Source organism: Mus pahari, chromosome 9 (genome assembly GCF_900095145.1).
Source record: "Mus pahari chromosome 9, PAHARI_EIJ_v1.1, whole genome shotgun sequence".
In the NCBI taxonomy this organism is placed as follows: Eukaryota; Metazoa; Chordata; class Mammalia; order Rodentia; family Muridae; genus Mus; species Mus pahari.
Window position 1 is genome coordinate 18,919,203 of NC_034598.1, and position 9,909 is coordinate 18,929,111.

The 9,909-nt window shown below is 39.8% G+C and overlaps 1 protein-coding gene across 1 annotated transcript in view; it reads left to right on the plus strand.

Annotated features, from left to right (window-relative positions):
- The window catches only part of Slc35f1 (solute carrier family 35 member F1), a 417,926-nt gene extending 408,440 nt beyond the window's left edge, over nucleotides 1-9,486 (plus strand). The window contains exon 8 of the mRNA XM_021205043.1: nucleotides 6,197-9,486. Within this exon, the coding sequence (XP_021060702.1) occupies nucleotides 6,197-6,421 (225 nt within the window). The 3' untranslated portion in view covers nucleotides 6,422-9,486. The remainder of the gene's footprint in view (nucleotides 1-6,196) is intronic.
- The last annotated feature ends 423 nt before the right edge of the window (nucleotides 9,487-9,909 follow it).

A 9,909-nucleotide genomic window follows, 5' to 3' on the forward strand; every position in this document is an offset into this window, starting at 1 on the left:
CTGTAGGTTGTTTTTATTATGTTTAGGTATGGGCCTTGAATTCCTGATCTTTCCAAGACTTTTATCATGAATGGGTGTTGGATTTTGTCAAATGCTTTCTCAGCATCTAAGACAGGGTTTCTCTGTATAGCCCTGGCTGTCCTGGAACTCACTTAGTAGACCAGGCTGGCCTCGAACTCAGAAATCCGCCTGCCTCTGCCTCCTGAGTGCTGGAATTAAAGACATGCCCCACCATGCCCGGCCTGAATAGCAAACCTTAATAACACCTTGGTTTCCCAATTTGGATAGACAACCCATTTGGCATTCTAAGGTCCTTTCCTTTCTGCCCTGATTAGATTAGCATGAATTTCATGTTTGAATTACCCAGTGAAAGAATATTGGAGAGCACTAAAAGGAAGGATTTGTACTCTCTAGAAACATCTGATTTTGGTGACAGTCAGTAGATTTGGTATCTTTAAAGATATTTATAGAAGAAAGGAGTATTGCAATATCTAACAAGAGTTAGAGCTTTTGTTTTCCCAACAAAAAGTAAGACAAAGGAAAGAGGAAAAATAAGGTGAGACAATAGGGGAGTTGGAAAGTATTTGGAAAAAGCTTGTCTATCACCAGTTCATCTATTTCCATTTAGTAAACCCAGAAGTCAAAGTTTTATATTTTAATAGGCCTAATAATAACAAAAATTTTTCAGTTTAATGCAGTAGCACAATTATGCAGTCCCACGCCAATATGTTTGTTTTGTATTTCTCTGGAGCCAGGTCTGTCTGGTTTCCCCGGCTCAAATAGCAATTGGCACAGATCAGTGGTAGCAGCTCAGGTCCAGGCAGAGCCTCTCATCAGCGGACCCTAATCAGGACACAGCTTCTAGCATGCCCTGAACAGGCCACCAGACACTCCCTGCTCTGTACCCAACATCTGCTCTTTGAGGTTAAATGTGTGGTCCCCAAGCCCACTGAGAAACATGGTGACAGGGTGAGTCATCGTCTCCCTCCAACCCCAGGACACACAATGAGTTGGGCTACTTCCCTTTAAAATAGATGTTTCCATAAAGTGTCCACCTGTGTAATGTAGGGACTCAACAGACTAATGATTCCCATTTAGCTGGTCTCCACAGAAACACCATCACATTCAACTAACACGTCCTGTTTACCATTAGTATTTTGTTTCCTTTAGTCACTGAAATGTGTTGTAGAAATTTTTAATCCCAGTCCAGGCTTTCTACCCCATCTTTGACCATTTAGTTCCCCAATAAAGACACACACACACAACCTTTATATTACAATAAGCCTTAATCAGCACAAGGGCTGGACAGATATCTATCCTCTATGCTATTATGTCTATTTCCCAACCAATAACCCTATTATATAATTTGCCATGTTTCCTCTGGGCTGCTCTTAACTGAAATTAGCCAACACACATGGCCATATTTTAAGATACTTATTCCAGGGCGGCTTCTTCCTCCATTCACGTTCTTCTCCCCCCAACCTTGTAACCCTAAACCCCACCCATCTCTCTTCTGTCCAGCTATTGGCTATCAGCATCTTTATTCACCAATCAGAAATAAGTTGGGGGCAAACTCACATAGCATCACTTGGGTCTGCTTGTGGACTCTAATCTCGGAGGTCTTGGGGGCCACATTTAGCATTATGATACATAACAAAAGACCAAACCTTAAAAGAAATGTCTTTATTCCATTGCTTAGGATGGTGAATCTCTTGTCCTCAGGGCTGTCTAAAATCACCAGGCTTATCTGTGGCTATGGTTTCATCTCCTCCTTCCCCTAGGAAGCCGTTTTCCACATTATCGCCTTTCTATTTGAGATCTTTCCAACTCTCTTGCCAGCCTCTTCATGCCAGTTCTTATTCTCATTCTCTCTCCCTTCTTTATTTCTTCCCTCCATTCCTCCTGCTCACTCTCTCTTTACAGTCTTTCTCTTATTTTACCAACTATTCTCATTCACAAAGTTTCATGGCAGAAACTGATAATTCACCGTCTTACTCAAGAATCCCTGACATAATGAACTTGTGGGTTTGTTAAAATTTAACTTGCATTTCTAATGTCAAAATAAAGTGAAAATGTGGTCTGTTCTTAATGGTGTGCTGAGTGCCACATTACATAAGGATCAATCATCTGTCAGTGCTCTAAATCTGGATTTAATGCCTCACTGAATAGGCATTATAATCAGCCTTGCTGACTACTCCATCACAAGGACTTGCATTGAGCAATACTCAGGTATTCTCGCCACACAATGTTTTCCAGACCTTTTCCCAAAGACCCGTGAAGACAGGGACAGTATCAAAGGATCAGAGACACTAATGCTGATACAGGACACGTCCTTCCTCTACTTCTACAAGTGACATGACAGATGAAATGCTGGCTTTCTGTCCTCCCACAGAACACTCAGGCTGCTAGAGGCCTCCATTAGCTAAGGTTATAACCACCAAGTACACTTAGGCAGCACTGTTTCTTGATGGAGACAAGCTTTTCCCTGAGATGCACCTTGTCTGAAGTGCATAAAGCTCTCACCTCACTCGATCCCAGGGACAGCCCTGTTCTGCTTGCCTTTGGAACAGAAAGTACAATTCTGCAATTATTAAGTTAGGTACACAGACCACACAGAAGTTTTGTTTGCCTGATTGACTTTTGAAACAAATACTCAGTAAATGAGACACCCAGAACTATGGATTATCCCATTAAGTACCTCATCAGAATTCTCCTTGTAATTTTTTTTTTAATGAGGCTAAAACAACAGGAGAAAATGCAACATCTTGTCTTTTGGAAAATATGTTTCTGTCACCACTTATGATATCTAGTATTTATTCTGATTAATACCAATGTTTTCCAGGCTATTCCTTTCTGGGGGAAATGAAAACTCTCTCTACTATAAAACCTCTTGAGTGACTTCCAAGATGATCCTGTTATCTGGAGCTACATGCTATCCATCTTTAGAGAAAAAAATTAGAGTGAGTTCTATATGAATTAAGTAGAAATGAATTGGAAATACACTATGTGCTGTCATTCTGAATGCCTAAGAAAATAGCCTGTTGTAGATTTATGGAACAGTCTTTCAGTTTCATGTCCTTATAAATGGTACAGCTACAACAGTGGCAATGAAACTAATATGAATTGCATGTCTGTGGCAAGGTAGCTGTCCCAAGCGCTTTACATGCTTTATCTAATCTGGTCTCTAGACAGATCGTGCACAGTTCAGGTATTGATTGATGTGGAAACTTGAACCTGAAGGTACAAAAAATTTGACAAGAATCACAGCAAGGAAGGGTTAGACCAAAGACTTGAATCTAGCTTGAGGGTTAGAAGGCAGGGGCAACTACAAAGCTCCGTTCTTGGCCTCTCTGTTTTTAGGACCAGCAAGAGCAGTAAGTACCTAAGGTCATAAAATGGCCTTTGCTTGAAACAAAAACATATGAGCAGAGTAGCAAGAGTCATTATAAAATATTCAAAATGATGATGATGTTAGGAACAAAGTCATCCAGTGTGCTAAGTACCAGCTGAAGGATGTGGATTTCAGGAGGTGAGTCTGGAGATGAACAGGCCTCCTGGGGTCATGAAAACCAGCATTGGAATGCTCATCTTCTTTCCCTGATTTTTAAAAATTGTGACTTGAAGAAGAAGGCATATTTATTTTCATTAAGGAACACCTAATTAATTATCTCAACTTAATTAAGTGAATCTGCTCCAAGCTGAGTTTAGTATATAAATCCACATTCAGAAGTGTTGCCATCTGGCCAGAATGTGAAAAAGAAAGGGATTGGGGAACTGAGCGAAGAGCTCTCTAGGAAGAAAATCAGAAAACAGCTTTTCGTCTTAACTACCTTGGTCCTGCAGACAGAAAAGGCTGGAGAGAAAGGACACAGCAGCAAGACATTTAGCCACAAGGACATCTTTGTTTCTGTGTCATTTCCAAGATTGTCTTTTCCACTGTCGAAACAGCATCTCCTGGTTTAACATTGTAAACGGTTTAGCTCACAATCACCATGGATCACTTTCCTGTCTTCTGCTCTTCTAGCTTCAGAGCATCTTTGTTTACCACCGGCTACTTCTAAAAGAGTGGTCCTCAATCTTTCTAATGCTGCAACCCTTTAATACAGTGCCTCATGTCGGGGTAAACCCCTAACCATAAAACTATTTTTTGTTGCTACCTCATAACTGTAATTTTGATACTGTTATGACTCATAATGTAAATATCTGATATGCAGGATGAGTGGAGGGTGACCCCTGTGAAACGTTCTCCAAGTAGCAAATAGGTCACAAACCACAGGTTGAAAACAGCTGTTCTAAAGTATGAGCTAAAAAAAAAAATAGACAGTGAAAATAAAATAGATCTTTTCTATCAGAGATGGAGGATGTGGTTGCTTCAGTTACTCTTATATTAAGATACCATGGCCAAGGCAACATATAGAAGAAAGCATTTCTCTGGGACTTATAGTTTTAGAGCATGAGTCCATGATCATCCTGGTGGACAGGATGACAGCAGGCAGGAAGACATGGCACTGGAGCAGTAGCTGTGAACGCATACATGTTGAGACAACTTAGAAGCAGACAGAGCTAACTGAGTATGTCACGGGCTTTAGAAACCCCATGGCCTGGCCCCTTCTTGGATACACTTCCTCCAAGAAGGCCACACCTCCTAATCCTTCACAAACTGGGGACCAGGTATTCAAATATATGAGCCTATGAGGGTCATTCTCACTGAAACTACACAGTGACCAAGACGGGGTATAATTGAAGCTATCTGTAATTTTGTTTCCTCATTCATCCTCTTTGTTCCCAAACTAATAACTGGGAGACTTCTTATATATGAACAAATGCCTAGGTTAATCCCGTGACTTATTCCCCAACTAACTCATAACTTAAGTACCCATTTATTCTATTCTAACTCATACCATGTCCTCAGTTCATGTGACCATGTCCATCATCATTGGAGCCCAATCTCTTTTCCTACATCCATCTCTATTTTAGAAGCCACTCTGCCAGAACTCCCACCTCCTCTGTCCTCATTGATTATAGGCATTTTTATTGATATGTGAAGCTTCCACACAGTGACAGGAGATTCCCTCTACAAGTGGGCTGATTGCAATGGACAGAAATAAGGTTTGGTGTGCCTTAACTGAATTGTGTTGTTTTGGTCTATGTGTACTTCTGTTTCTCCATGATTAATGTATTAAATCCTTGATGGTAAGAGCTAGACTTATTTTTACAGTTCTCTTTCCTTGGTATGTAGCTGCATGTTTTAGACACAGAAGGTATTTTAAGAAACCATGAAGGGGTGAGTGAGTAAATGAGTCAAGAATAAAAAAGAGTGAGAAAAATTGGCAATATTTACTGTTCTTTTTTTTTTTTTTTTTTTAATCCTTATTCTCCCCTGATGAACTACCCAACATATCTCCCAAAGAAGGTCCAGGGTCATAACTTTTCAAAAGCATTTTTGACATTATAAATTTCTACCAACCACTTCAACACACAGCAAAGCAACAAAACAAACAACAACAACAACAAAATGAAGATCCCTCTGAACTGTTGATCAAGTGGCTTGGGAAGAACAATAACAAAGTAGGCAGAGTCCTGATGCTTGCTGATGACAAGGGGAGGGATGTTGTGTTTCATTGACTCTTCCTGTTCAAGGACAATCTTCCCGTGCAGTGGTAGTTATTGAGGTCAATAGTTCTTGCTAGAGAGACAGGTCACATCTGCTGCGGATTAATGTGAAACAAGTGCCCCACCACTGCTGCTAGTGAGGCTTCTTTGCTGGTAGCTTCATTATGCCCTTCAATAAAATATCCATATTTCTTCTAGGTTTAATGAGGCCAAGACAACCAACTCTTCACGGAGTGATGTTGGAGATTTTTTTTTTTTTTTTTTTTTGCTTTGAATTTGATGTATTCTAATTTGTGCTTAACAAGCCTTCCCAAGCAATTCAGGTACTCAGATGGGCATTTTAAGGACAATTAGCTAAATGTTCCTCTCATTAGCCACAAGGCCTAGAAAATAAAAAATAAAAATAAAAAAAGACAAAAGGAATCAATAAGACAAAGGCAGTTTAGGAGAACATTCACTTTCCATCAAGAGTATCCGCTACCTCATCAAATTGCGTGTTCCTGTCCTGGGCAGCTTCTCTGACCTAGGATGTCATTAATCTGTCAGTGGCTACACTTTGATGCTAAATCTCCTTGTGTTTCAGTTTTCAGGTCTTTACCTCCTGTCTTTCTTCACCATCCTCATCGGGCTGGTGCTGTATTCCTCCACCTCTACATATATAGCCCAGGATCCCCGAGTGTACAAGCAGTTCCGTAATCCTTCAGGACCTGTCGTGGACTTACCCAGCACGGCTCAGGTAGAGCCTTCAGTCACCTACACCAGTCTGGGCCAGGAGACAGAAGAAGAGCCTCATGTACGTGTGGCCTAAGGGGAGACCTGCCCTACCCACTGAGGACAACTCAGAGGCCATGTGTCTGCCCATCATCTCTGTATTGTACATAGAGAAAGGTATTTAATAGGTGCAGTTTCACAGGTGGACCGCAAGGTAGCTAATCCTCCTTTTATCAAAGGAAGAAGCTGAAGACCACTGGAAACTCAGGCTTCAATCCACCTGACTCAGAGAGAGGCTTTGATAGTGTGTATCCTGACCCAGTCCCCACCCCTTCCATTGATTACTGTGAAAATTTTTGAATCAAAAACAAGTATCATTGTTACTATGATCTTTATTATTAATTGTTACTGTTATTACACAACTTTCAGAAGGTTTTTTATTCCTGATGGGAATTATTACCAGACCCTCACCTACTCAACATAAATCCCACTTTTCTATGGCAAGTCACTTTTTAAGAATCATACTTTTTTGTTTGTTTGTTTGTTTGTTTGTTTGTTTTGCACAGACTATATGAGTGATGCATGCCACAAATGCTTGCCCATCCTGGTGACCTTGTGGCTAATGGTGTACTCTATCACCTGTTGGATTGCCTGTTCGATGAGGATTTTGTGCTGTGACCCTTGTAGGGAGGGGAAACTGACCATACAATTCTCTATTCTAGGAATAGATATAAAACAAACATTACAGCCATTTTATATTTCATTTTCTGCTTATTCCAGGCCACTGGCTTTCTCTTGGCCTAGGAGATTCATCTAACCAAGCCCTGTAACTACATGATACAATAGGGACTGTCCCATTTTTTTGCCACTTAAAGAAACCCTAGAAATAATGGGTTATGCTTAGGGTTATATGGTTTTAATTTCTTTTTCTGTCTTTTTTTTAATATCGATCTCCTCAAAAATAGGTTTTATTTTCATTTTTGTTCATAATGATGTCATGGAAATTAATCAAGGGACTGGAAAAGCCATGGCCTCTACCCCCTTATTTACCTTTCTGGAAGTATGCCAACATGGAAATTATCTTTATTGTGGAGTCCCACTGTTCGTCCCACCTCTTTGAGTCAAGGTACTAGCATGGGGAAATCTCTGTTAGTAGCACATGCTCTGGTCACTTAGTGATAAAGATGCCACCATTGAAAAGTCTGGTACTTTGATCACACTCAATACCCACCTAATAGCAGAATATAAGGAAAAGCAACTCTACTCACAAAGAATGCTACAGCATTCCAATAAAGCTTGATACATCACTAGTTTAATCAACTCTGTTGTCTTCAAGAATGTTTCCCCCACACCCACCCCCTCCAAACACAGAAAATTAGGAAATGCCACAGATCTTTATAATGTAGAAAAAATTTCATGTGTCAGTGTGGAAGTTCTCTGTAGCTTGGCTGACTTCAATACCATTCAAATGGTTCCTTGATGAAGTTACAGGGTTTGTGTAAATGTTTATGTAATTTGAGGCAATTCAAGTCAACATATTTTAAGCAAGCAAGCAAAACAAACCAGTTGTGGGAGGTGGGGGTTTCTCATAAAGTAAGACCAGATTGCAAAGTAGGACCTCAGAAAGTCGTAAACATGGCTGGCAGAAGCTCTCCAGCTGTCTATCAGACTCTTGCTTTCTTCTGTGAGCAGTCACATGATCTATTTTGATAAGTCTTATGAGAACAACACATACACAAACTAAGGAATGTGCTTGAACACTGTAACTAAGTTTTAATTTTTTTCCACTGGAAAATATAACTTTTCCCTCTAACATATTGTTTTAGTCCTGACCTAGGACATAGAAAATAAAACTATTTTCTTGGTGTGCAAATTTCACATCAGTTCAACTCCTTTGGAAATAGGTTATCTTCTTTAAGGTGGAGTGGGCAGGGGCGAGAAAGGTTTGTGCTAAAGCTACACATCACATAATAACCTTGCAAACATCTGCTCTCTGCTGCCTTTTAAGCCAATTAAATATCTTTCTCTGAATATTTTGTCCATTCAGATCTGAAGACCTTCAATGACTGTGGTTTTATTTTTATGTTTACATTCCTTTGGTTTGCATAATTTACTTGATTTATTGCATTTTTAGTATTTATTTTAAGCCAAATGTCTTTGTCTTTTTTATTCATTTTTATGACACTAATTTGTAGACACTCTGTAAACTCTAATGAGAAACAAAAGGCTGAAATTATTTCCAAGTCCATTCAGTAGGCTGGGAATAGTTTTAAAGTTACATTTTGGAAAGGTTTGCAATTAATTGATGGCTGAAGATGGCTGTCTGGACCATTTTATAGGATGTTTTTAATTGACTCCATTGTATGGAAACCAAATGTGAATATCAGGTTGAACTCATTGTAAACTTTTTGTTATCCAATGTCTTTGTGATCAGACATTAGTGTACCTGTGTTGGTTTATCTCCATTCATAAAACTGGTAAAATTGTCTCATCCAAGACTAGGAGTTTAGGATTGACCCTTAAGGGAAAAAGACAAAAAGTTGCAAAGAACAATGTTTTCAGTCTGAAAGCATTGGTGGTTTGAGAGTGGGGTGGGAAGTGGGAATAGGGTAATATTAACTGTAGCAGTTTTAGTTTCTGAGATTCCGTAACCTCAGTAGACACCAGCAAGAATTCCGGCATTTTGCTCTACCATTCTTCTCACCTCAGTCACTGAGAACAGTCCTCTGTATGAAGTTGATAAGAAGCAAACCACAGCTCTCTTAAACCTTACCAGAGATGAGTGGTGGTTTTCGCTTTCTCAGTGGAGTCTTGCCCCGAGGACAGAGCTTGCCTTGGTCAGACCTCCTCACAGTTTCAAACACATACACAGGTAGACCAAGAAGTGGACAAGTTCGCACCACTGTGTCCCATGAAGATCTTTCAGTGTTTAGTTTAGGTATTGCTAACTGTGCTAATAACCTTCTGACAAGCTTGTAGTATTGTTTGTTTGGCATTTATTTTTTGATTTGTAACCATTTAGTAGTTCCCAGCTAGCTATCAGTGCAGATTTTACCCCATGGGTAGGAGTCTATCTTCACACCACATAACGAAGCACACTAATCCTGACACCACGATGGGAAATATGAACCAAAATATGAAAGAAAGAAAGAAAGAAAGAAAGAAAGAAAGAAAGAAAGAAAGAAAGAAAGAAAGAAAGAAAGAAAGAAAAGGAAAGAAAGGAAAGAAAGAAAAGGAAAGAGAAAAAGAACTTTACACTAGGAAGCCGAACAAGCAATCTCCTTTTCTACTTGCATGTTCCCCCATGGACTGGCTGTGGCAATGTAACAACTGTACGATGTTTTCAAATAAAAATAAATGCTTTACGAAAGCACCACAGTGCCGGCTCTCTCCTGTGTTTGTCTGCACTATGACAGCCATGATGCCAGTTCCCTCGAGATGCTAGAAATAGCAAAAACAGCAGAGAAATGAGCACAAGCCCAAATAAAAACAAGAGGGAGAATAGTTCCAAATTAGGAACAGCAGCGTCTCTGAACTATGGTTTCAAAAAGTCAAATTAGACGCATTCGTCATTTAATTTAGAAT